This window comes from Triturus cristatus, chromosome 10 (genome assembly GCF_964204655.1).
Source record: "Triturus cristatus chromosome 10, aTriCri1.1, whole genome shotgun sequence".
Classification (NCBI taxonomy): Eukaryota; Metazoa; Chordata; class Amphibia; order Caudata; family Salamandridae; genus Triturus; species Triturus cristatus.
The window spans coordinates 1,234,111,050-1,234,137,788 of NC_140593.1; the positions used below are offsets into that span (position 1 = coordinate 1,234,111,050).

Here is a 26,739-nt window from a genome sequence, read left to right on the forward strand (position 1 = left end):
GCAGTCATCACCGCTCGTCGGGATCCAAGTCCTCACACTCAGGTAGGTCGAGGCATGGCAAGAAGACGTCAAAGAAGCGACATCGCTCTTCTGACTCCCCTCGCCGGTCGCGCGACTCGGCCGAGGGTTCGGGTGGCACCAACTGCGCGGCTCCGCCGGAGCCGCAGGTGTCGCACCCGGCCCCACACCCTCCGGTCCCTGGGCTTCATGCGACTCCAGGCAAGATTCAAGACTTCCTCTTGGCCATGAGGAGTCTCTTTCCGCTGCCAAGGCCTGCCGGCGCCCCTCCAGGCCCCGCAGGTCCGACTGGGGGTCCTAGCGAGCCGGCGGCTTCGGCGCCGTCGTCGACTTCGGTCCCGATGCCGCAAGTCCCCGTGGGATCCATGCCTGGATCCCGGTCGACGCCAGTTGACCTCACGACTCCTCCGCAGGCGCCGATCCCCATGGTGTCGCTCCCGGCGCCGTCCTTGGACGATGCCGTCCCTAGTTTCAGTCCGGGTCCGGCGTCGGAGCGGTGCCGCTCGGCGCCGACTCCGGCGTCGATGGGTGAGCCTTTCACCTATGACCCGGCTCCGTCATTTCTGCCTGTTTACCAGGACACGGATGAAGGGGAGGACTGGGAGGGGTCTAAGGACCCTCTGGCACAGCAGTGCCAGTTAAGTCAGGACTGGGCAGATGAGCTGGGGGACGCCAGTGGTCTAGACACTTCGCCTGACACTGGTTTCATCTCTCCTCCTTCCGTGGCTATGGAGGAGGGTGCTACTTAGGCTGTGGTGATGCGCAGGGCGGCCCAGGCCTTACACCTGGAGCTCCCTGCAGCGGCCGTGAGGACTAACCTCCTCACTGAGGTGCTTCAGCTGCCAGCAAGCTCTTCGGAGCCTCTGCTGCAGTTTAATGAGGCCCTCACCGACGTTCTGATGGGCCCTTGGTCCAAGCCCTCCACAGTCTCTCCTGTGGATCGTAACATGGCCCGGCGCCACCGCCCAGCTCCGGGCTACCCCAGCTTTCTGTCCGTACACCCCACCCCTGAGAGTCTGGTTATCCATGCCTCCACGTCCCAAACCGCCTTCCCGTCCGCACCTCCGGATCGGGAATCCAAAAGCATGGAACAGTTTGGCAAGAAACTGTTTTCCTCCCTCAGTCTGGGGTTGCGGTCCATTAATACCGCGTGCCTTTTGGACCGTTACACCCACTCTCTGTGGGATACGGTGGCGGACGTGCTGCCCCAGTGTCCAGAGGAGGCCAGGACACGGCTCGCCCAGGCTCTTGCTGAGGGGCGTGATGCATCACGGTATTCCATCAGATGTGGACTTGACACCACGTACTCGCTGGGTAGAGCGATTGCAACGACGGTGGCGATTCGTCGTCACGCCTGCCTGAGGTCCACGAACTTTTCAGGGGATGTCCAGAGCACTTTCATAGACATGCCCTTTGATGGCCGTTGCCTTTTTGGCGACAAAGCAGATAGCGCGCTGGAGCGCTTTAAGGACTCCAGGGCTACGGCCAAGTCCTTGGGCCTGTCGGCCCAGCGCCAGCAAACTTCTGCTTTTCACCCCTTTTGTGGCCAAGGAAGGGGCGCCCCGCACGTTCGTCCAGCCACAGGCCACAGTACCAGCCTCAACGTGGTCGCGGACTGTAGTGAAAGAGCCACTCTTGCAGTCTGGCACCCTAGGATGACCTCCGACCACCATCATTTTAACTGACTTTAGTGTGTTATTTTACCCTAGCCTTAATGTAGGATGGTCCTGCATATACTTACTTCTCTTCCATCCTGTAATCTTGCTGTCTTTCTTTGACATGGCCTCATGTCATCCTGATTTCTGACTTTACCTTGCTTCAAACTTTTTTTGTGTGCACAGTGGTGCTTGTACTATTGCCTTTAGAGGGCCTCATGTCTGACTCTGCCTTGCTGCTGCGTGCACAACAGTGCTTGCAAGTTGTTTGGGTTATTCACATTCACGGTCTTGCTGTTTTCCTGAGCGATTGTTTTTGTTTAAATGTACTCTGGAAGGCCTTGGGAGAGCTTCGTCAAGACAGAGGCTGGAAGAAGTGCAAATGGAGAAAGAGACTTGAGAGCTCCTTACTGCCATGGAGATGCTTGCTTGGAACTTGGCCAGTTCTGGTAAAATTCCTCTGGCGGTGGGAGGAGGTCTTTCACGAATCTTCTAGTGTGTTTAAAGCTGAGGGTTGCAGGCTGAGAAACTAGTGTGTTTAAAGCTGAGAAACTGGGAGTTTGGAATCCAAGCGAGGGCAGACGTGTCTATCTCGGAGTGACCTTGGTTTCTGAAGCTCTGACCCCGGCTGTGTGAAGGCTCCCCCGGCTGGAAGTGGGCTAAGATGCTAGGTGATGTATTAAGTTTTGTGGTTATCGCCATTATGGTGTGTGGCCAGTCGCTTTGATCGTTTGAGGTGTTTTCTTTGTGGTGTGGGAGGTGCACATCCAGAGTGATCCTCTACTGTGTGTGTGTATATATATATATATATATATATATCTTTCTGATCTCTTGCAGGACGTCCAGTGTATCTTATTTTATATCAGTTATTGCTTGTTTATTAATCAGTATTATAGTTTGCTCAGTTATTGATTCATGCCTTTAGATTATGTTTGCTACATATATTTGAATCTTATGCATTTGGTATCTGAGACAGCTTTTGTTTAGAGAGTATTATGTAATAAACCCCAAGCCTTATTCTAAAAGTGATAGTCTTTGCATTTTGTGGAAAAAAAAAAACATTTTTAAAAGGTGCTGTTTGTTTTGTGTTGAAGTCTTACTGTGCCAGGGGTGGTAAGACATGCTCAAAAGTGTATATTATTCAAAGGTGAAATGGTATATTTGCCTCTCAGGTGGGAGTGCAGGGATTGGGTGTGGCCTATTGGTGAGAAGCCACATTAAAAAAAAAGACGTGGATTCCGCCGTGGTGGAGCAGGGGGACAGAGAGCCGGTCAGTCCACATCCGCTCCCGCAGCATCTGCCTCAAAGCCTTCCTAGTCCGTGCTTTCAGGCCCATTCCATGCCATTGGGGGGCAGAGTTGCCATCACCTGCTCCACTGGCGTACCATCACTTCGGACAGGTGGGTGCTGCAAATTGTCCGAAGGGGCTACTCCCTCCCCTTCGAGGCGACCCCTCCAGCCATGCCACTGCAGTACCACCGCATGTCGGGGGATCACTTGCAACTTCTGCAGGAGGAAGTTACGGCCCTCTTGGTAAAGGGGGCCATTGAGTGCATTCCTGGCCCAGAAGTAGGACGGGGTTGTTACTCCCACTACTTTCTGGTTCCCAAGAAGGGCGCCTATGCCCTATCTTGGACCTCAGGAACGTCTACGCCTTCCACCGGAAGGAGAAGTTCAAGATGCTGACTTTAGCTCAGGTTCTAGCTGCCCTAGACCCTGGAGACTGGATGGTAGTGTTGGACTTGCAGGACGCTTATTTCCACATCCCCGTCCTGCTGGCCCACCGGCGGTACCTGCGGTTCACGGTAGGCCACGAGCGCTTTCAGTTTACTGTGCTCCCCTTCGGCCTCACCAGTGCCCCACGGGTGTTCACAAAAGTGATGGCGGTGGTCGCATCTCATCTGCACAGATTAGGGGTTCCAGTCTTCTCCTATCTCAACGACTTGTTGTTGAAGGCGGGCTCACCCCGAACAGTCGTCTCCCACCTCCAGACTACGGCCAACCTCCTGCATTTGCTGGGGTTTTCCATCAACGTGCCGAAGTCGCATCGGAGTCCTTCCCAGAAGCTCCTCTTCATCGGAGCGGTTCTGGACTCGGCGCAGTTTTGGGTCTATCCTCCCGAACAGCGGGTTCGGGATATTCAGGCTCTGATTCCGATCTTTCAGCCTTTATCCCGAGTTTCGGTCAGGATGGCCCTACGGCTGCTGGGTCTGATGGCCTCCTGCATCCTGCCGGTACATCACGCCAGGTGACAGATGCGGGCTCTGCAGTAGGACCTGAAGTTCCAGTGGGCTTAACATCAGGGCAACCTGTCCGACCACGTCCTGATCTCGGAGGGCACTGCAAGACAGTTGCAGTGGTGGCTCAAGGACCGCGATTGGGTCAGTGGCAGATCCCTCTCCCTACCCCAACCAGAGCACGTAGTGGTGACTAATGCATCCCTCCTGGGATGGGGGTGCCACATGGGAGAGGCGGAGATCAGAGGCCTCTGGTCTCTGGCGGAGTCCCGGCTCCATATCAACCTATTGGAGCTGCGGGCGATCCGGCTTGCACTGTAGGCATTCTTTCCCTCTGTCTGGGGAAGTGTAGTGCAGGTGTTCACGGACAACACCACCACCATGTGGTATAGCAACAAACAGGGTGGGGTGGGGTCGTGGACCCTTTGTCAGGAGGCTCTGCGCCTCTGGACATGGCTGGAACATCAGGGCATCACCCTGGTGGTTCAACACCTGGCGGGCTCTCTGAACACCAGGGCTGACGAACTCAGCCGCCGGTGCATGATGGATCACGAGTGGCGTCTGAACTCGGACGTGGCGCAAGTCGTCTTTCGGCAGTGGGGAGAGCCTTGGTTAGATCTATTCGCCACCGAAGAGAACGCGCAATGTCATCAGTTCTGCGTGTTGGAATTTCCAAGGCGGCACTCTCTCGGAGACGCTTTTCGTCACAAGTGGAGTTGCGGTCTGTTATACGCCTTTCCGCCTATACCACTTCTGCCCAGAGTGCTGAAAATGATCAGGCGCGACCGGGCCCAAGTCATCCTTGTGGCTCCGGATTTGGCACGAAGATACTGGTATCCCGAGCTACTCAGTCTGTCAATTGATCCCCTGATTCGACTGCCTCTTCAGGAGGACCTTCTGTCGCAGCAGCAGGGGACGTTCCTCCACCCGAACCTGTCCAGCCTCCACCTCCATGCGTGGAGATTGAGCGGCGGCAGTTGATGCCATTTGACTTGCCTCCTGAAGTCTGTGATGTCATTCTGGCAGCCAGGCGTCCCTCCATTAAAACGGTATACGCCTGCAGGTGGAATACATTCGTGGCATGGTGCACAGCAAAGGCTGTGGATCCTCTTTCCGCCCCTCTCTCTGGAGTTCTCCTCTTTCTTCTTTCCCTGGCCCAGCAGGGCTCTGCTCTGGGCACCATCAAGGGATATCTTTCAGCTGTCTCAACCTTTTTGAGGCTTCCTGATCAGCCCTCTCTTTTCAAGTCCCCTGTTGTGAATAGATTCTTCAAAGGCATTGCTCACATGTTTCCTCCTGTTTCCTTTGTAATGCCTCAGTGGGACTTTAATCTGGTGTTAACTTATCTGATGTGCGCTCCCTTTGAGCCACTTCATAACTGTCCTCTTCATCTTCTGACTCTCAAGACTGCTTTCCTGGTTGCCGTCACCTCTGCCAGGAGAGTGAGTGAGCTCCAGGCTCTTTCTTCTAAGCCTCCTTTCCTCTCTGTCCATCAGGACAAGGTTGTTCTGAGGACTCGCCCTTCTTTTCTTCCTAAGGTGGTTACTGCCTTTCACATCCGGCAGTCCATTACCTTACCCACCTTCTTTCCGCCTCCGCATGCCTCGAAAGAGGAAGAGAGGCTCCACCGGCTGGACCCAAAACGTGCACACTCCTTTTGTCTGGATCGCACAAAACCGTTCCAGGTGGACGACCAACTCTTCTTTGGCTACGTGGGCGCTAAGAAGGGGCGGGCAGTGCACAAGCGAACCACCTCTCGGTGGGTCGTTTTGCACATTAAGGTCTGTTATTCCTTGGCTAAGAAGGATCCTCCTGTAGAGCTGAGGGCCCGTTCCACTCGAGCCACAGCGGCTACTACTGCCTTGGGACGGGGAGTCCCTCTGCAGGACATTTGTCAGGCAGCTACGTGGGCCTCACTGCACACGTTTGCCAAGCATTACTGCCTGGACAGCCAAGTCCGGAGAGACAGCTTCTTTGGCTGTTCCGTTCTCCAGGACTTCCTGGTTTGATCTTGGTTCGCAGACCCACCATCGGGGTTGGTATTGCTGGGGTATCTATTCTAAGGTGAGGAATCTAACTAACGTGTTTCTTTCAGATGAACAAGTTACTTACCTTCGGTAACGATAGATCTGTAAGATACATTAGTTAGTTTGATTCCTTACCGCCCCACCCATCCTCCCCGTTCTGCGAACCGATATCTAGGGTTAAGGTCATCCCTTTCAGGGCCCTAGTTTCATGGCATCAGTGTCGGTTTCTTGCATGTCTCTGCATTCCTGGCGCAGAAAGCTAAGTACAGAACTGACGTCAGCACGCGAGGGCGGCGTCGAAGTACTCCGACGTCATCCTGGCGATAACGACGACGGACACGGAGCCACAGACGCCTACCGACGCGCAGGGGTACTGCTGACGAAAAATCTTTCCGGATCCAGCCTGATGCCTGGGGATATTCTAAGGTAAGGAATCTAACTGACTAATGTTTCTTACAGATGTATCGTTACCGAAGGTAAGTAACTTGTTCTTCAGGGCCCTAGTTTCAATGCACCAGTGGTCAGTATCTGGCGCGGAAAGTCGTGTACAGAACTGAGGTCAGCGCGCATGGGCGGCGTCTAAGTAGCACCCGCGACGTCATCTAGGCGACCACGACGGACGCAGAGCCGCACGACGCCACCTACCGACGTGCAGGGGTACTGCTGACTAAACTTTCTGGATCCAGTGTGACGCCTGGAGCTAATTCTAAGGTAAGGAATCTATCACTAATAATGTTTCTTACAGATATATCGTTACCGAAGGAAAGTAACTTGTTCGTCTGTGCCATAATCAGACCTCGTAAGGGAGCTGATCTGGCCTGGTCTGCTGCCCGCTACCTATGCTGGTGAGATCCTCGGACCCGACCTGCAGTTGTATTCTTGATCCTGCGAGGACTGCAGCCGGAGGTGAGCTGATGGGTGGCCCCCTTGAGTAGTGGGTCCTGGGGTGGAGTGAGAGTGACGTTAGGGGCCCCCTGGAGGGCTGGACCCTGGAGAAATGGCCCAACGCTGTCGATCCTATCACGTGCCAGTCCAGTCTCCTATGAATGGCCAGGAGGTGTGAGGCCCTAATTAGGAGGGAGAGACTTAATCAGATCCTCAGAGGGGTGACCAGTGGCTCACTGGAGGATTGCCTGCTGCACAGAGGTGTCTGTGCACAGGGGGAGGTAGCAGCTGAGTACTGCTGCTCTGAGTAGAATGCGGACCTGGGAGAGTGGTGATTCCTCAAACTGAATCCTGTGGGACCAGCTTTTGGAAATTCTTCTGGCTTGCAGAAGTCCATTCCTGCCGCCTGTACCTTGACTTGGAGCCTGGCTGTGAGACATTTGAGCACTGTTGTTCAGCCTTGGCCCTTCTGAGCTGAGGATCACGTTAGGGGACGCTCTGCGAAAGGGGGACTCCCCCTGCTGGCCTGGTTATGCCTAAGCTCCTGGGGGTGCGGAGGTTGGCTGGCCTGTGATGGTTCTTCAGATTGGGCTCCTTAGGGGCTTGTACTCCCAGTCAGAGGCTCGAGGTGGGCTACCATTTGGCCTCTAAGCGCTTGCTTAGACTGGGTGGCGAGGCAGCACCACAGCAGATTGAGTCATTGGTTTGGCCTGTGAACATTTGTGGCTGCTGGGTCCATGCTTGAAGGCTGTGGCTACTGGGCAGTGCCCTTTAATGGTTGGCCTCCTACTGGTACTGTGCTCCGCTGGCTTTGTGGGTGCACTTTGCTTGTTTGGAGGTGCGTCTCCCCCTGCTTTTACCTTCTGCTGCTGTTTCCCTGGTGACTTTCGCCTGAGGGCAGACTCAGAGAGAACACTCAGTGTTGACCTAGCTCTTCCACGGGAAAGGAGAGGCCACAAAGACAAGTTCAGGGCAGCACCATCACCCAGTACACCACTCCATTCCAGGCCACACACAGAATTACTAGACAGGGCCCTCGGGGTACACCAAAGTCTTCCCTGCAGCGGCAGGAGAAGCCATCTCGTGCTGCCCTTTTGGAAGCCATTCAGGAATCAAAGGTGGCATTGGTGGAACAGATTGCAGGTGTTTGAGATGCAACTGCTTCGGGCGGACCAGCGTAAAGTTGCAGATAAAGTAGATACTGCTCAAACATCACGGCTCTCCAGACGGAGGTGCAACAACTTAAGCAGCTGGTAACACACCAAACCGCAGTTGCTGGCACCTTTGTGGACCGTGTTGAAGATGCAGAAGGGCGCTCGAGGAGGAGTAACATATGCTGGCTGGGCTTTCCAGAGTGGGCGGAAGGGCAGTCGGCAGAGCAGGTCTGGAACAGTGTGTGAGGAACGAACTGCGACCCACAGGGCTGTCCACTATATTTGTTATAGAAGGCACCCATAGAGCCTTGGACCTGGTTTCTCGTCCAGGTGCTCCTTTGAGGTCTCTTATTGCTCATCTGTTGAACTACGGAGAAAGAGATATTATATTGCAAGCAGCAAGGGAGGGCTCAACACCCCAGTATGAGGGCAGGAACTTTGCTGTCTACCCTGACTATACCCAAAAGGTGCAGGAGCGCCGGAAAATGTTCCTGGAGGTCAAGAGGCAGCTCCACACTATGGGTCTTCAGTATTTGCTCCTTTACCCTGCTAAAATTCGAGTCATTGATGCTGGCAAGTCTCATTACTTGGAAAGTCCGGAAGCTTCCTGGTCGTGGCTGGAAATGGCAGGCGCACCCCAGAGGCGTCCCTTGAGTAAAGCGGAACCATTCCATTCCAGTGGACGGCGACCTGAACGCATACAGCATCGAGCTAGAAGTACATCGCAGTTTGTGGAGGGTGACTCGGGTGGGTGGTAATCTGTGATGATGGCACAATGGACACAACGGCGACGGAAATGCAGATTGAGTTGGTGTCGCATGAGGAATCCTTTTCCAAGTATGATGGTTTCAAGGTTCAATGCCATCTTGACATGTGGGTAGGTAAGTGCATTGGCCTCTTGGGGCTCAGATGGCTGTCCCGAGCAAGTACAGGCTCTTCTTTTGGAGCGTGCAGGGACTGGGGTCCTATAAAAAATGTTATAGGGTGTTCTCTCCGCAAGCTGCATTTTATAGAGCGTGCCTACAGAATACCCACCTTACCGACACTGAGGCCACGAAATTGGCCAAGAAATGGAGTGTTGATTTGCCCCTAGAATGCTGTTTGCTTACATGGAGGCGGATGTGGAGGGGTGTTATCTGCGGTTTCAGGGTAGGTTGGATGGTGTTGAAGTGGCTTTTGTCAATTCCTATGGGCCAGACACAGATGAGTCCTTCTATTTCACAGTGCGGGATGTGGTCTCCCCAGTGGTTGATACCAATTTTATGTGGACGGGGGACTTCAACTGCATTATGGACAGTGCACTTGACCGTCAGCCTCCCAGAGGACACACCAAACCTAGGATAACTTCCACGTTGCAAGAAGTTATGGGGCATTTGGGGTTGTGTGACGTTTGGAGGTAGTCTCACCGGGCGAAGCGGGAGTTTACCTGTTTCTCTCCTGCCCACAGTACTTTTAGCAGACTTGATCATATTTTAGTGCCAGCCCATTTGCCCCCAAAGTACTAGAGGTGACTCATCTGTCTGTCTGATCATGCTTCAGTGGCATGTTTGCTTGAATGGGGGGGTGGCCATCGTTCTTCGTCCATATGGAGGTTTCTGCTGGAGATATTACGGTATCATGTGGACAGGGATACGCTGGCAGGGCCCTGACTGAATATTTTTAGATCAATTGGGCCGCTACTCAGAGCCAGGCGATGGAATGGGAGGCAATGAAGGCTGTCTTGCATTTATGTTGTGTGGGCCTTTCCTGCGGGGTACACCAGGCATTAAAGGCAGAGCTTCTTCAGAAAGAAGGAGCTCTAGCAGAGTTGCAGAGCCCCCCTACCCCCCAAATGACATGGAGGGTCGCTGGGAAGAGGTGGAGATTCAGCGCCAGGTGGCTTTGGTGAGAGATCGGCTTTAGGGTTGGACCCTGAGGTCTTGTTGCCAGTTGCTATATAGGGAGGCGGACAGCACTTGGCAGCTTTTGGCGTGGGTGCTCCGCCTGCACACACCACATGCCCCGATCTTGCATCTTCGTACCCCCCAAGGGTGAGGTTTGTATACGCTAAGCGATATATTGAAGACCCTTAGGGATCACCTAGAACAGGTGTGTCTGCTGACGGTGGCCGGATCCAGAGCGTATTGCTGACTTTTTAGCAAGTTTGCCGGTTCCACAGCTGGGGACTGTGGTGGGCCAGGAATTAGATGCAGACCTCACTTTAGAAGAGGTTAGGACATCTCTTGTGACTTCCGGGGGGAGAAGGGTGGGGGGGAGGGGGAGAGAGACCTTAAGGAGAGGCGGGTTCCCTGCAGAGTTTTATCAAGCCTTCACCCTAGACCTCACACAGTGGCTGCTTGAGGCGTACCAGGAGATAAGTGAACTTGGCATTGTACGAGGGTTGTATTTCTATGGTGTTGATGCCACATGCAGTGGCCTCTGACCCCTCTGCCTATCAACCACTTGCAATGAGTAGCACAGACACAAAGATTCTCTGTAAGGTACTTGCTCTTAGGCTCCGGCCAGTCATCTCCCACCTGGTTCATGTGGATTTGTGTGGTTTTATTCCGGGGCATAACACTTACTTGAACCTGCAATGGCTGATGCACGTAACGCATGAAGTAGAGGAGAGGAATTGGAGGTGATTTCTATTGATCTTGCTAAGGCGTTTGAAACAGTGGACTGGCATTACCTGATGTGTGTTTTGGAAGTAATGGGTTTTGGCGCACAGTATCGCTCATGGGTGTGTCTATTGTATACTGCACCAACAGCTAGGGTGAGGGTTGGTTGCCTGTGCTCTGATTCATGAGTGGTGGATAGAGGTACTCAACAGGGGTGCCCTTTGTCTCCTCTACTTTTTGCTATAGTTCTGGAGTCACTAGCGATCCAAATTTGGAAGAAAATGGCAGAGTGGAGTATCCAAGTTGGCGATCTGAATCATTTGGTGTCTCTCTTTGCAGAGAACTCTCTCTTTGCAGAGAACACTCTCTTTGATCTTCCTTCCAGTGGGAGTCCCTGCCTCTACTACTACAATATTTAGACACGTTCACAGAGCTTACGGGTCTTCGGATTAATCATGGCAAATCTTTGCACCTTGTCTTCTCTGGTGAAACTGTGAACCACTACTGAATTGGGAGGAGGCTTTATACGCAGAAAGGTGATTGTGTTCCGTAGGCTTGTATATATTCCTTTAAAAGACTCTTTGGGTGGGCATGGCCAAGATGGCGGACGGGAGAGAAGTGCTGTAATGTCTCTCCGCTCCCCACCGCAGGCCTGGCCGCCTGGTACAGCACAAAGCAGCGATCGAGCCTCCAGAGTTATGGGGCAGAGGCGCCAAAGTGGCGAGGATCGCCTGACCCGCCTGGGCTTCCTCCCTGCCAGACGGCAGAGCCTGAAAGTAGCAACTGCTGGACGGCGTACTCATGAGGGCGACTGCGACGTATCGTAGTCTCGGACCCGCAGCCCCAGGAAGAGAGCAGACCGGGGGCCTGCAGTGGGGGGGGGGGCATTCGGTCTGCCTGGAGGTAACCCCCGCATTCAGGGGGGCCTGCACCCCTGGGACGCCAAGTTGAGACGCTTACGGGATGTGCGAGGCCACAGCCTGACTGATAAGGAGCTCCCTGATGGCCCTTCTTCGGCCCTGAACACATTCCGGATGACGGCAAAGGCGAGTTGCGACTACAGGCGGTGACGAAGTACCGGACGAGAGTGGCGAAGAATACCTGTGGCAGCTGGCTCCCTCCCTGCCTGATGGCGGAGCCTGAGAGCGGTGAAGTTGGAGGGCCTGCATGTGAGAGCAGCCACGGCGTGAAGTGGTCCTAGGCCTGTGGCCCCCTCAAGAGTGCGGATAGAAGTCCGGCATCGGCTCCCAGTGTCTGCATTCCAGCTGGTAGCATAGGGCTCCTGATCAGCCTTGGAGCGGCCCTCCTGTTTGGCTGGTGGCAAAGGGCGACTGCTTGTGCCCCGGGGACTCTGCGACAGGATGCCTGTGGAGGGTGCCGGGTTGCGGCCGCCTCCTACCTGACGGGGATCCCCCCGGCGGCTCTCCCTAGGCCCGGAGTGTATCCTGACAAGGGAGCGAAGGCCTAACTGACAGATCAGCAGGTGAGTAGCTTGGGAGGAGGGCCAGGGCCTGAGGTAGCAGAAGACCCAGACTGCACAGGCCACAGGAGCAGGCAGAGGGTCCCCCCTTGCCTGTTTAGCGAGCCCCAGGAACCGGGGGCGACGTAGCAGCCCCAACCCACACTCTGACCACAGCCCTGAAGGATTCAAAGAGGGAGCCCCCTGAAGACCTACCACGGGGTGGCTAGCAGAGGAGCCACACAAGGCGAAAGCAAGAAAAGGAGAGCCCGCGGGTGGGAGCGACACGGTGGGCCTGCCCCTGCAGTACAGCGGATCATCAGCCCCATGAGCCTAACCACAGTAGCTGAGCAGAGCAATCCATATGAGCCTTCCACCTGCAAAGGTACATTAACTATTGAATATCCCCCCTTAGAAGTCTGCGGATTTGCGGCAGAGTACTGACCGCTGCTGTGGGTCCTCGCCCTGTGGCGGTGGTGATGCCCTAATAGCTTATTGCCAACAGCAGTTTGATCTGGGATCTGAAGTGGCGGCGGGGGGCCCCGGCCTTCACGCAGTGCTTTCTGGATCGGAGACCATAGTCCCCTTGGAGGGTGGGGGGGGTCATCCAGGGACTCCTCCGGTTCTTACAATGGCAACAGCAAGAGGGAAAAAGACCGCAATCTAAAAGAAATGCTTCTGAAACCCATGAGGGTCCCTGGGGGGACGTGCCCCTGAGAGAGACTGAGGGGACATCAGAGCCTCGGATGAACCAATCACCCACCCCTATCTGGAATCGCTCTTCGTTTCGCTGCGCGAGTACTTACAAAGAAGTTGCCCAGGAATGAAAATAAAAGCGGCGAGACCTGTATGGTCTAGACAAGAGGGTATCCACGTTGGAAGACCATGAAGCCATCAGAGACGAAGAAATCTAACAACTCCAGCAAGAGATCCTGTGCTTCAAAGACCAAAACCTTGACCTCCAGGCTCATACAGAAGACTTGGAGAACAGATCTCGCCGAAATAATGTACGAATTTGTGGCGCACCATCCGGAACAGAAGGATCTTTTGTCACATCGTACGTGCAAGGACTATTCAGAGCAATCTTAGAGGTGGGTCCCAAGGTGATCATCTAACTGGACAGAACTCATAGAGTAGGACTCGCACCCTCATCTAAGGCTCCACCACCGGAAATACTCGCTTGTCTACACGACTTCCCATTGAAAGAGCGAATCCTTCAGAAAGCCAGAGACAAAACACCAGTGCTGTACCAAGGGGCCCACTTACTTCTCTACTAAGAACTCGCATCATTAACCCTCCAAAATGGAAAGATTTCCGACCCATTACTGCACATCTACAAGCAGCGGGGGTGCGCTACTCCTGGGGCTACCCGTTCCGTATCATCTTTCACCATGCATGAAGGCTTAATAAATAATCAAACCAGATCCATGGAAGAAGCCCGTTAAGTGCTGGCTTTAGAGGGGACGCTACCGAGATCCATGGGGTACCGATACTTCTCCACGGAGGGGCTTTGGCGCCTCCCCAGGCGACCTTCGACCGGACCCTGCAACAATAGCCAAAGAGAAGCAGGCGGTCATCAACACGCTAGCTGGCTCCACCTCATGGCCAGCCTCCCCTGGACAGAGTTTGTTCCCTGGAGTTCTCGCTCCGGCTTCTTTAGCAGCAGTTCTTTCCGTCTGCGCTAGGAGCCTCTTTGAACAGCAATTGGCTGGGCCCTAACGGTGGGGCGGCCGCTCCCACAACCCCGCTAGTGACAAAATGGACATGCCAGAAATGGAATCCACTCTTTGTTATCGCTTTATTTTTTCATTGTTACAGTTTATTAAGTTTTTGGTTTGTTTTTTCTTATTTTTTTTTGGGGCCGCACCTGGGAACTGTCATTGCGCGCCATCGACCCCATACATCCTAGCAGAGGTAGACACACAATTGCAACACGTATGATTCCTATCTTCTACTCACATAGCCATTACATAGTACATTTTACTCCAACCCGATGTCGCACAAAGTGAACATAATCACATTAAACGTTAAAGGCAGGCCTTACCCACCACTGAAACGAAGCTCCATACTGTCTTATTTAGAACATTCAAGGGCAGAGATATGCCTACTACAGGAGACTCACCTCCTTCCCAGAGACTAACATAGGCTCCGCTCTAGATACTTTCCAAATCAATATTTCTTCTCCCAAGCTAATAAAATAGCAGGGGTGGCCATTTTAATCTCCCGACACTTTAGGGACAAGATTATCTCTAAAGAAGCGGAAATAAAGGGCAGACTCTTAGCATATTCTCTATGAATCGGCGCAGACATAATCACAACTGCCTCCATATACTCGCCCAATGAGAGACAAGAGGACTTCCTTAAAGAAGCGGTTACGGAGACCTTAGGGGCACCAGGCCGACTGACTTTGTTAGGGGGTGACTTAAATCTTGTTTTTGATAACATCTTGGACAGATCTGCACGACGACCTGGGCAGACAGGGGTGCTCTCTGAGGGGGGTAGGTCCTGGCTTACTAGCAGTGAACTCGGGCATTTGGAGGAACGCACATAGGTAGACCTGAGACAAAACGATTTACTCCTTTGCAAAGAAAACTTATGCCAGACAAGACTATTTCTTAGGTTCTAGAGCCCTAGTACCTAGGGTACAAGACGTTGCCATAGAACCTCCTTTCCTGTCCAACTACTCAGCAGTGACCGTCACTATTAACCTCCCCAGCCATAGGCTGGGTCCTAGAGCATGCCGACTACGAGACAGCCTCCTACATCGCCCTACTAAAGTTGAGCGACTGACTAGAACGATCACTGAGTACCTGGCTGTTAACAGCCCAGAAACTGCGGTCTCCATGGTCTGAGACGCGCTGAAGGCGATGGTGAGGGGAGAACTGATTGCCATATCATCGGCCGAAAGCAAAGAGCATAAGCAAAAAAGGGAAGACCTCTCCTGACATGCGGCGGAACTTGAAAGCGTCCATAAACGGACGAGAGCCCCCAGGGTGTGGAGACAGCTTGAGGTAGTCCGAGTCCAATTAGCAGGTCTGGACATAGATAAGGCCAAATACGTGGCACTCCGCCTAAAGCATCAATTCTACGTCGGGGAGATGGGGCAGGGTGCCTTCTTGCCAACAGTCTGCGTATAAGAAGGCAGGAGCAGTGGTTCCAGAAGGTGGTGGGCTCTGAGGGTCATGTGCAGACAGAAGAACCGCTCATTGCAAAGGTTTTTAGGGAGTACTACCACCACCACCTATATTCGGCACAGAACCTGCGACCGGAAGAAATCCAAACGTACCTTCGGGAGGCGCACCCCTCCTCCCTCTCCTCTGATCAGACAGGTAAGCTGGACAGCCCGACCAAACTGGAGGAAGTCATCTCCTCTATAGCTAATCTAAAGCTGTCTAAATCTCCTGGGCTAGACGGCTTCCCTGCCATTTTTATAACCAGCATTGGCATAGCCAATAGATCTCGCCTTTGGGACCTTATAAGTGTTTAGCTATGCAACAGTTGCATAACTAAATAATTATAAGGTCCCAAAAGCGAGACTTATTGGCTATGCAAAGTGGCCGTGCGGCCGCGAAAGTGATCGCGATTGCGATCACGATCAAACATCAAAGCGGCACGTGCACTGTAGGTCTAGGCTGGCCTGGTAGCACTTTTTGGAGCCCTCTCAATAAGTCTCGCCAGACCAGCGCATGCGCTGGGTCAGGCGAGATCTAAATACGGCTGTTTAACGCCCTTTGGACTTTGGCGACCCCTCCCTCCCTCAATAAAAATTGCTTCCATCACAGTGATCCCTAAGCCGGGAAAAGATAAAACCCAATGCTCTTCATCAGCCTCTCCCCCCTCAATCTGAGCTCTGGTGGCCAGTAGAATTAAATCCTCCTCCAATTCCGGTCAACTCAGCCAGGAATTTGGGTTTTAGATTTGACACCCAACTTACAGGTAAGGCCCAAATATCGCACATCTCCTCACAGTGCTTCTGGAAACTGAAGGCACTGCGCAGATGTCTTCACTTCCTTCCTATGGAATGCAGGAAGACGGTGGTCTATGCTCTCATCAGCTCTCAGCTTGACTATGCTAACAGCCTCTTCATTGGTCTCCCTGACTATCTTATGAGGAGACTTCAACGGATCCAAAATGCTGCAGCCAGACTAATTAGAAATGTGCCCCTACGTTATCACATCACCCCCCATTTGCAAAGCCTGCATTGGCTGCCGGTGAGGAAGAGAGTGTTGTTCAAGGTTCTGGTCCTAGCCCACAAAGCTCTTAGAGAGGTCGGCCCACTCTATCTGAGGCGTAGGCTCCAAAAATACCAGAACGCCAGAACTCTCAGATCCAGCAACCTGAACCTCCTGGCTATTCCACGCTTTAGAAAAGCGAGGATGGGAGGGCGTGCCTTCTCTGTAAGAACGGCTACGCTGTGGAATATGATGCCCAATTCCCTGCGTCAGATAAGGGCGGAACTACCTTTTAGGAAGGCCCTTAAAACGTGGCTATTTGGCCTCCCTATTACCGTCTAACACTATAGGCCTCTCTCTCGGTCCTCTCCCCTCACTGGATTGATGCTAGCGCCGGGACACCTCCGTTGGAGGTAGCTGTCGCGCTCTACAAATGCTAATAATAATAATAATACAGGCTGGTCTCTCTTCTGAATGTAGATTTTAAAATACTCACGGGTATCTTGGGGGAGCATCTTAACCCCTTACTTCCGCGAGTGATTGACCCAGATCAGGCAGGGTTTGCCCAACAGCACCAGTGTGGGGATAATACATGAAGAGTTCTCCACCTGATAGAAAAGGCCCAGAGGCATGGTCAAGAAAGCATTCTCCTTTCTGTTGATGCTGAAAAAGCATTCAACCGAGTTCACTGGCCTTACTTAGAGGCCACCCGAGGGCATTTTGGCATGTGGGACAGATTCAGGAGGTGGATCGCTAGCATATACGATGGCCCCACAGCAGTGATCCGAGTGAATGGCTACTCTTCCACCCCACTCACATTCAACAGGGGCTCCAGACAAGGATGTCCATTGTCACCGTTACTTTTCGCCCTATACATGGAGCACCTGGCTAATAGTTTGCTCCCACCCAGATATCAAAGGAATCCAATTTAGCAGCGAATCCCATACTATTAGCTTATAAGCCAATGACGTTCTTGCCCAGCTGCATCCTTTCCTGCCTTCCTCAACACGCTGAGGGCATTTGGATGAGTGGCAGGGTTTAAAATAAATATTAAAAAATTGCAAGCCCTAAACAATGCCACAACAGGCGCTAACCTTACTACAGCAGACCTTCCCCCTCCAGTGGACTCCTTCCCATATTCGATACCTAGGGATACTGATTGCCTCCACGATCTCCCCCCCCCGCCCCCCCCCAAACCCCGGGGGCTCCATACAGGCACTTCAAACCAATATAAATCGCTTTAGCTGGGCTGATAAGCGTCCTAGATTCAACAGGGAACTTGTCTATAGGCCCCCCCTTGGAAGGTGGATTGGGAGTCCCAGATCTTGTTCGCTACTTCCAGGCTTCACAGTTAAGAGCTTTTGTCGAATGGCCGCGGGCAGAGTCCAAAAAACACTGGTTATTTATGGAAAAGGCATTAGCAGGTCAGCCCCTATGGAGGATCCCCTTCCTCCCAAAAGAAGCCCGCCCTCCTAACTTATATCTTTCATCCATCACTGGGCCCGCACTACTGGCCTGGGACAAGGTGGGGGCCTGTAGACAACTTACGTCCTTTCCCTCTCCCCTAACCCCCATAGTAGGGAACCCCGATTTCAATCCAGCTCTCACAGATCCTGGTTTTTCTCGCTGGACTCAACCAGGGTGTAGATCGGTGGGACACCTATATGACACGGAGGACCCCGTCCTGTTTGACTCACTCCGTCAGGACTTCCATCTTCCCAAAAGTGAGAGATGGCACTGCACCCAGATACGCCAGTGGGTGATGCGATCCGCAGTTAGATCTGGCGCCCAACATATTCTCACTCAATACGAGCGATGGCTGCTATCCAACACGACAAACTCACGTCTCATCACACACCTCTACAAGCTTTTGACACCGGAATGCCCACCAGGGAAATCACTGGGTCAACAGCGGTGGGAGTCAGACATTGGGAGGGAGCTGACAGCAAAGGAATGGGAAGAGATACACTACCGTGCCTTGCACACAGCCCGTAATACCCTGGGGGTCGAAACAGCTATGAAAATCATAATATACTGGTACCTCACCCCCAGTAGACTGCATAAATTCGCTCCATCCAAGTCACCAAACTGCTGAATTAACTGCGGCTCCCCAGGCATGTTAACACACATACTATGGGAATGCCCGATATTAACCACATACTGGTCACAGGTCCTGAAAGACATTGACACACACCTTGACACAGATCTCCCGAGATTCCCAACCTAGATTCTTCTAGGGCTTCCTAACGCACTAACCTTCCCCCTGCGGTCCCGCAGAGGTAGGCAGATAGGTCTTGCACTACTAGCAGCTCTGCAGAACATTCTTATGCACTGGGGCACTCAAACTACCCCGACACACCTGGGTTGGCTATAGAGGCTCTGGTACATAATGGGGATGGAGTGTATTACTCTTACATTGAAGGATCAAAGCTAGTCATTCCCCAAACTCTGGAAGCCCTTCACGGCTCTTGTGACAACAGAATTCCGAGAACTGACTTGTCTCAAGTACTTACGCCTACTCCGCTTGTCGAACTCAGAGCAATAACACATAACCTATAGCAAGTACAAGAGAACAGGGAGGCAGGCTTCCTTTTCGTATGTTTCCCATCACAATTTTGTTGGTGCAACCAGGTCCCGGAGGGTTGGGTGGGGGGTGGAGGGAGTTAATGTGTTTTGAATATTGTTGCTGCAATCATAGAAGGTGGTATCTCCACCAATTGCATATTCTGATTATTTCTGAAAATAATAAAGAAATTCTAAAACTAAAAGAATACGTGACCCTTTCCAAAAAAATAAAAATAAAGACCTCTTTGATGGAGAGTTTCAAAAATCACCAAAGTCATCATAAGTGCTGACACAGAGGTATATTCGATTTTTTTTAGCCCCTCAGATGAGAACCTCCTGGAATGTATTGATGTCTTCAACCCAGTAAATTCTTGCAGAAAGAGAAGTGAGCTAATAATTGCCAGTTTTAAATGTCGTCAAAGACCATGTTGTAACTGTGTGCTCTAGAGTCTGGAAGATTGACGTCTGCATCTAGAAAAACATCTTGAAGAGTATGCCTTAAGTAGCATGAACGATAATGTGACGTCAACCATGATCTGTAACAAGATATGGCTCATGGTGGAGAAGACTAGGATCTCCTTGATGGCAAAGGTGATCTTGTGGGGGGTCCTAGAAGGTACTGATGGCTGAGATGGAGTTTTATCATCCAGAGTGACTTAATGTTGCAGAGGCGGCACTGAAAAAGCTGGAGGAGGAGACAACGGTGGTGGCACTGAATACAATGAATCCAATATGACCACCGGAGAAGATGGCCTAGATGGTGAGAAGGACCTGCGACATCTGAGTTCCTTCAGTCAGGGATTCTTGCTGCCTGCCCTACTCATCTTTTCCATGAAGGCGAATCTTCTCTGTGCCCCAGGCAGACCATTTGGCAAAACAAATATGGATTTATTGCCAAGAAAAATAATAATTTCCTGACTCAAAATTACAGAAAACAGGTAAAAAAAAAGTTGAGTCAAGAAATATTGTTAAAGATCTCAATAGTTTTTTTAACTGAGCAAAGTTCTTCATGATTTTGACACCAGGAGCCGGAGAGGAGCTGAAGTAACTGCCACCAACAGGGCATGATGGGATGCTGGAGGTACTGCAGCCCTAAAGGCATGGTGGCCGTTATCATCCTAGCGTAGCTACAGCCTATGTGACCGCACTATTCCGAGTCTTTACTCTTCCTTTCCTTCAAAAAGAAAAAAAAGTTTGCGAAAGAGCTTTAAGTAATGTAAAGTAATTTTTCTGATGGCATCCAGTATTTTTAAAGGCATTTGATCTTTTTAAAAGCCAACTAATAGAATTGGCTAATATAGTCTGTTTTAGGCAGCAAAATTGTGATTTTGTAACTTAGAAAAATGAACATTTTTAAAGAAGTGCTTCAGGATCCCACTCATGGGTGAGACAACTGAATTTTTAGGATTTCGATGGACATTCCCCTGGAGAACTAGGAGATGCCTTTCCCTATCTTGTACCAGGTATCGCGGTAATTCTGAGACAGAATGTTGTGAGTTTAAAAGTACTTTTAAGAAGGTTGGAAGTTAACAGGTACCATCTCGGCAGTTCTGATCTTTGCTCTGTGTTCTTAGTAGGATCATGTTTCCCTAGGAAGAGTGTAATTTACAGTGTTGATTTACAAATCACGATTGGGCATTATAAAAATAATTCACTACGTTGTCTTGTCATGTTTTTCATACAAAAATTAAATGTAAAATATGTGGAGATATTCTGCCATTTATAAATTCCAGTGATGTACCGATGAAAGAAAACTCAATTACAAGTAAGTCACCTCTTATCAACCAGAGACCTTGTTTACTACAAGAAGTCAAGGCGAGATGTGGGTGCAAAATAAAAACTGGGAACATATGGATGGACCTGTGGTTTACCATTTCCTTAAGCCGTAAAACCTTTTCTGACGCTTACAAAAAGTTATGTCATTAACAGTTGGAAAGAGAGCGCTGATTAAGACCTGCATTTGTTCGCGTAGAGCATCCCCAGGGACCAGGTTAAGGTGGGATACCCCAATAGAAAAGCGGGAATGGGAGTGATTCCTAGCATCGACACACACAGGTGCAGAAGGGAGTCACAACGGAAGGCTCTGACGCAACATCACTATCCACACCTGGAATACCAGGGAGCATGCTAATCGATCTGAACGATATTCAAGGGGAGACAGCAGTGCGGGGTGGGGATGCGGGGGTCGTTGTGGTTGAGCCCTTATTGTCGGGAGCGGAGGAGGGGGGTATATCCAAGTGCATAGTACATAGCTAAGGGGAATACTGTGATCTTCCCAGTTGTCCTGTACAGATGGGGCACAGTGTGGACATCGACAACATCAACATGTCTAATGGGTTTTATTGCCTGCTCCAGACCAATGTATACTGCTACCGTACAGGTGTTTGATGTAAACTTTATAAAAGGCAAGAAAGTTTTTGGGTTTTTTTAAACTGCATTTGTTAGGACTTTGAAGTCTTCTTTGCTTATGCTAGTCGTTTTTCTTTCTCCTTGTCCAAATATGCAGAACGCATGTGTCTGGCGAGCAACCTGGACTCATTCCAACAGTCTTCAGGCAGCAAAAAGGGCATGTTTACAGATGATCTCCACAAGCTAGTGGACGATTGGGCGAAAGAGACTGCTGGGAACTCACTTATGAAGCCAAGCCTCAACCAGATCAAGCAGAATCAAAGCCGCTTAGAAAATGACAGCTGGAGCCGAACATATGAAGTAAGCCTTTTGGACACTGTCAGCATATGTTCTAGTTTTTTGAACATGTGATGTAATCCTTGGTCTCTGATTAGAAGACTGAGGTGAACCTAGTTTTCCATCTCATTCTTCAGTAATTTGAGGATTATGATGAGCACCTGATAAACACCACAGCCTATAAAGTATACACAAATATTCTGCTTCACTCTGACCGTGTGCTTGAGGTACGCCACCTAACATCTGATGCATACAACTTAGGAGAAAAGTGCAAGTGTATTATGCTCCTCCCATCTTGTTTGGAGGTGAACGCCTGAGGTAAGTGAGAGCATCCTGTTCTTCTGAGATGCTGGAACTGGCTATGAGTGGTTAACCATACTCTGATGTCCCAAACCCTTTGGTCCTAACTATCACGTGTCCTTCTACTAGACGGTAGCAGCAAAGCGATCATAGCACAGAAGCCTAAACTGCTGTAATACTTGAGAACAAGTGGCTCCCTATATTGCCAGGATCTGCCCCTTATCAGCCTGTTATTTCCTTTGATATCAGTCTTCCCGTTTTCTCCACCCTGCCAAGTGGGTTCTGGATCTCAGTGGGCATCGGCGGATAATTGACGGGTGTATATGCACCCTCTAATGTTAACAGCGAGCCCAAACTGTTATATCGTGAATATTATCAATTCAAATCATGTGGGAAGGGAGGGGGAACCTTTTTATGTTTTATGAAATAGTCTTCATTAATACTACTTTTCTCCAGTAAAAAATTCACATTTTGTCCAACACACATTTGGCAAATCATTCGCTTCTTAAGGGCCAGGTGATGTCATATAGAGCACTGAAGTATGTTATGAAACAATATTCAGTCAATATTAATTAACTGATATCACAGGATCTCTGCCAGAGATATAAATTCAACGTGCCATGTTAGTTGTTTTTTACTAGATGTGTGTAACATACCAAATCATGAAAATATTATTCATCGTATATACTCCATCATATTCATAATTTCAAGACATCCCCATTGTTGCAGTAATTATCTCAATAGACCTTTTAACCACTTTAAAACGTGTTCGTATGACAGGAGGATTTGTTTTCATAATGGCGCATTGTACTTACAACCATAGTAAAAAGTGTCCCACTTGTTTGTGAGAACCTCCCCAAATGATATTCTCCTTCACTTATAATAAGCCTGACATCCTGCTCTGCAAACGCACCCAACACCCTTGCCAAACATATAAATGAATGAGGTTTGTGACTGTCACCGCTGTTAGGATCCTGACTGACATCTCTTATATTAGTTAATAAAGCTCATACTTGCAGGTATGTCTATCTTATATAAAATTTGCATCAGCAAAACATGTTAAACTATGATATTATTCATGCTACATTATTAATTATTTACAAAACCGATATTTGATGTCTATTAAACTAAATACAGCTTCTTCAAACATAATGCAAGTATACCACAATCTGAAAGAAACACTTTAGATTCCTCACCTTCGAATATCCCCAGGCGTCAGGCTGGATCCGGAAAGATTTTTCGTCAGCAATACCTTTGCGCGTCGCTAGGCGTCGTCTGCGGCTCCGCGTCCGTCGTCGGCGTCGTGCGCTGGAATGAAGTCGTCGGAGTACTTGGACGCCGCCCTCGCGCGCTGACGTCAGTTCTTCTTTTTTCTACGCCAGACAGTGCCGATCCGGGAAGAGCTTACCCTTTTAGTCACTTTTTGACTAAACTTTTTAGACTCTTTTGTCTACTCTCGTCGACTCGATACTGGTGCCGGTAGGATGCCTGGTTTCAAAGCCTGTGACTCCTGTCACCGACTGATGTCGGTAGTGGACCACCACCGCCGGTGCCTTAACTGCCTTGGAGCCGACCACGATGCAGAGTTGTGCCTCGACTGCCGGGCCTTGACCTCGAAGGCTAGGCGGGGGCGGTCCCGCAACCTTCTCGAGCTCCGGCACTCGGCTCCGTTCACGGTCCCGGTCGAGGAGGAGGTCGAGGGACCGGTCGCGGAGCCGCAGCCATCATCACCGCTCGTCGGGTTCCAAGTCTTCGGGTAAGTCGAAGCATAGTAAGAAGTCCAAGAGACGACATCGCTCTTCGGACTCCCCTTGCCAGTCGCGCGACTCGGTCGAGGGTCCGGGTGGTACCACCCCGCGGTTCCGTCGGAGCCGCGTCCGTCCCCATACCCGCCGGTCCCTGGGACTGACGCGACTCTGGCGGAGATCAGTGCCTTCCTCTCGGCCATGAGGGGCCTGGCTCCGCCGTTGATGCCTGCCAGCGCGCCTTCGGGCACCGCGGGCTCGACTGGGAGGCCTAGCGAGCCGGCGGCTCCGGCCCCGGCGCCATCGTCGACTTCGGTCCCGATGCCGCAGCTCCCCGCGGGATCCAGTCCTGGATCTGTCGGTGCCGGTCGACCTCACGACCCCTCCTCCTCCGGCACCGACACCAGTGCCACCCCCGGTGCCGCCCCCGGACGATGCCGTTCCCCGGTTCAGTCCGGGGCCCGACGCTGGTGCGGCGCCGTCCGGCGCCGCATCCAACGCCGATGGGTGACCATTTCATCTTCCGCCCGGCTTCGATCATTCCACCTGTTTACCAGGAATCGGATGACAGTGGCGACTGGGAGGGGTCTGATGACCCTCTGACCCGCCAGGGTCAGTTATCACAGGACTGGGCAGATGAGCTGGGGGATGCCAGTGGCCTTGACACCTCCCCTGACACTGGCTTCATCTCTCCTCCGACTGTAGCTTCGGAGGAAGGTGCTACCTTTTCTGTGGCGTTGCGTAATGCGGCCGAAGCCCTTGGGCTAGAGCTCCCTACTGTGGCCATGAGGACTAACCTCCCCACTGAAGTGCTCCAACCGTCAGCAAGCTCCTCGGAGCCTCTGCTGCCGTTTAGCGAAGCACTGATAGACGTTCTGAAGGGCACCTGGTCCAAGCCCTCCACAGTACCTCCTGTGGACCAGAACGTGGCCCGGCGCCACCGCCCTGCACCGGGCGACCCCAGTTTCCTATCCCAACACCCCACGCCTGAGAGCCTGGTTATCCAGGCCTCTACTTCCCAGACCTCCTTTCCGTCCGCTCCCCCGGATCGGGAATCCAAGAGACTGGAGCAGTTTGGTAAAAAGTTGTTCTCCTCCCTTAGTTTAGGGCTGCGGTCGATTAACACCACTTGTCTCTTGGACCGTTACTCCCACTCTCTGTGGGATACGGTGGAGGACGTGCTGCCCCTGTGTCCGGAGGAGGCCCGGATGCGGCTCGCCCAGGCTCTTGACAAGGGGCGGTATGCAGCACGGTATGCTATCCGATGTGGTTTGGACACGACTGACTCGCTAGGCAGGGCAATGTCGTCCACAGTGGTGCTTCGTCGTCACGCCTGGCTGCGGTCCACGACTTTTTCTGGGGATGTCCAGAGCACCCTCATGGATATGCCCTTTGATGGCAGTCACCTCTTTGGCGACAAAGCGGACAGTGCGCTGGAGCACTTTAAGGACTCCAGGGCTACGGCCAAGTCCTTCGGTCTCTCGGCCCTGCATCCACAAACTTCCGCTTTTCGCCCCTTTCGTGGCCAAGGAAGGGGCGCCCCCTCACATCTGCCTAGCCACAGGCCGCAGAACCAACCTCCACGCGGACGTGGATTCCGCCGAGGCGGTTCAGGGGACAACGTGCCGGTCCATCTACATCCACCCCAGCAGCATCCGCCTCAAAGCCCTCCTAGTCCGAGCTTTCAGGCCCATTCAACGCCAGTGGGCGGCAGAGTTCGCCATCACCTGCTCCACTGGCGCTCCATCACGTCGGACAAGTGGGTCCTGCAAATCGTCCGAAGGGGCTACTCCCTCCCCTTCAAGACGACCCCTCCAGCCATGCCATCGCTGAACCACCGTATGTCGGGGGATCATTTGCATCTTCTACAAGAGGACGTTTCGGCCCTCTTGGCCAAAGAGGCCGTCGAGCGCGTTCCTGGTCCAGAAGTAGGCCGTGGTTGTTATTCCCACTACTTTCTGGTTCCCAAGAGGGGCAAAGGGGGCCTACGCCCGATCTTGGACCTCAGGAGCGTCAACGCCTTCCTCCGGAAGGACCGGTTCAAGATGCTCACTTTAGCTCAGGTTCTGGCTGCCCTAGACCCTGGAGACTGGATGGTAGCGTTGGACTTGCAGAATGCTTATTTCCACATCCCCGTCCTGCCACCCCACCGGCATTACCTGCGGTTCACGGTGGGTCAGGAGCACTTTCAGTTCACCGTGCTCCCCTTCGGCCTCACCAGTGCCCCTCAGGTGTTCACGAAAGTGATGGCGGTGGTCGCAGCTCATCTGCGCAGATCAGGGGTTCCAGTCTTCCCCTATCTCGACGACTGGCTGTTGAAGGCAGGCTCGCCCCAGCAGGTAGTCTCCCACCTCCAGACTACGGCCGACCTCCTGCACTCGCTGGGGTTCTCCATCAATGTGCCGAAGTCGCACCAGAGTCCCTCCCAGAAGCTCCTTTTCATTGGAGTAGTTCTCGATTCGGCGCAGTTCCGGGTCTATCCGCCGGAACAGCGGGTCCGGGACATTCAGGCCCTGATTTCCATCTTCCGGCCTCTGTCCTGGGTTTCGGTCAGGTTGGTGCTGCGGCTTCTGGGGCTGATGGCCTCCTGCATCCTGTTGGTACCTCACGCCAGGTGGCGGATGAGGGCTCTGCAGTAAGACCTGAAGTTTCAGTGGGCCCAGCATCGAGGCAACCTGTCCGACCATGTCCTGATCTCGGAGGGCACTGCGAACCAGCTGCAGTGGTGGCTCACGAATCGCGATTGGGTCAGCGGCAGATCCCTCTCCCTACCCCAACCGGAGCATGTCGTAGTGACGGATGTGTCCCTCCTGGGATGGGGGGGCCATATGAGAGAGGCGGAGATCAGAGGACTCTGGTCTCCGGCGGAGACTCGGCTCCATATCAACCTATTGGAGCTGAGGGCGATCCGACTTGCACTGAAAGCCTTCCTTCCCTCTGTCCGGGGAAGTGTTGTGCAGGTGTTCACGGACAACACCACCGCCATGTGGTGTTGCAGCAAACAGGGCGGGGTGGGGTCGTGGACCCTTTGTCAGGAGGCTCTGCGCCTCTGGACATGGCTGGAACATCAAGGCATCACCCTGGTGGTTCAACATCTGGCGGGCTCTCTGAACGCCAGAGCAGACTAACTCAGCCGCCGGTGCATGATGGATCACGAATGGCGTCTGAACTCGGCCGTGGCGCAAGGTCTCTTTCTGCAGTGGGGAGAGCCTTGGTTAGATCTATTCGCCACCGAAG

General features: G+C 52.3%; 1 protein-coding gene across 2 annotated transcripts in view; it reads left to right on the plus strand.

The window, feature by feature from the left end:
• The window catches only part of WNK3 (WNK lysine deficient protein kinase 3), a 1,041,636-nt gene that overhangs the window by 971,403 nt on the left and 43,494 nt on the right, over positions 1-26,739 (plus strand). For both annotated transcript variants that reach the window (XM_085629857.1, XM_085629858.1), the window contains exon 23: positions 21,279-21,481. In XM_085629857.1, the coding sequence (XP_085485983.1) occupies positions 21,279-21,481 (203 nt within the window). The remainder of the gene's footprint in view (positions 1-21,278; positions 21,482-26,739) is intronic.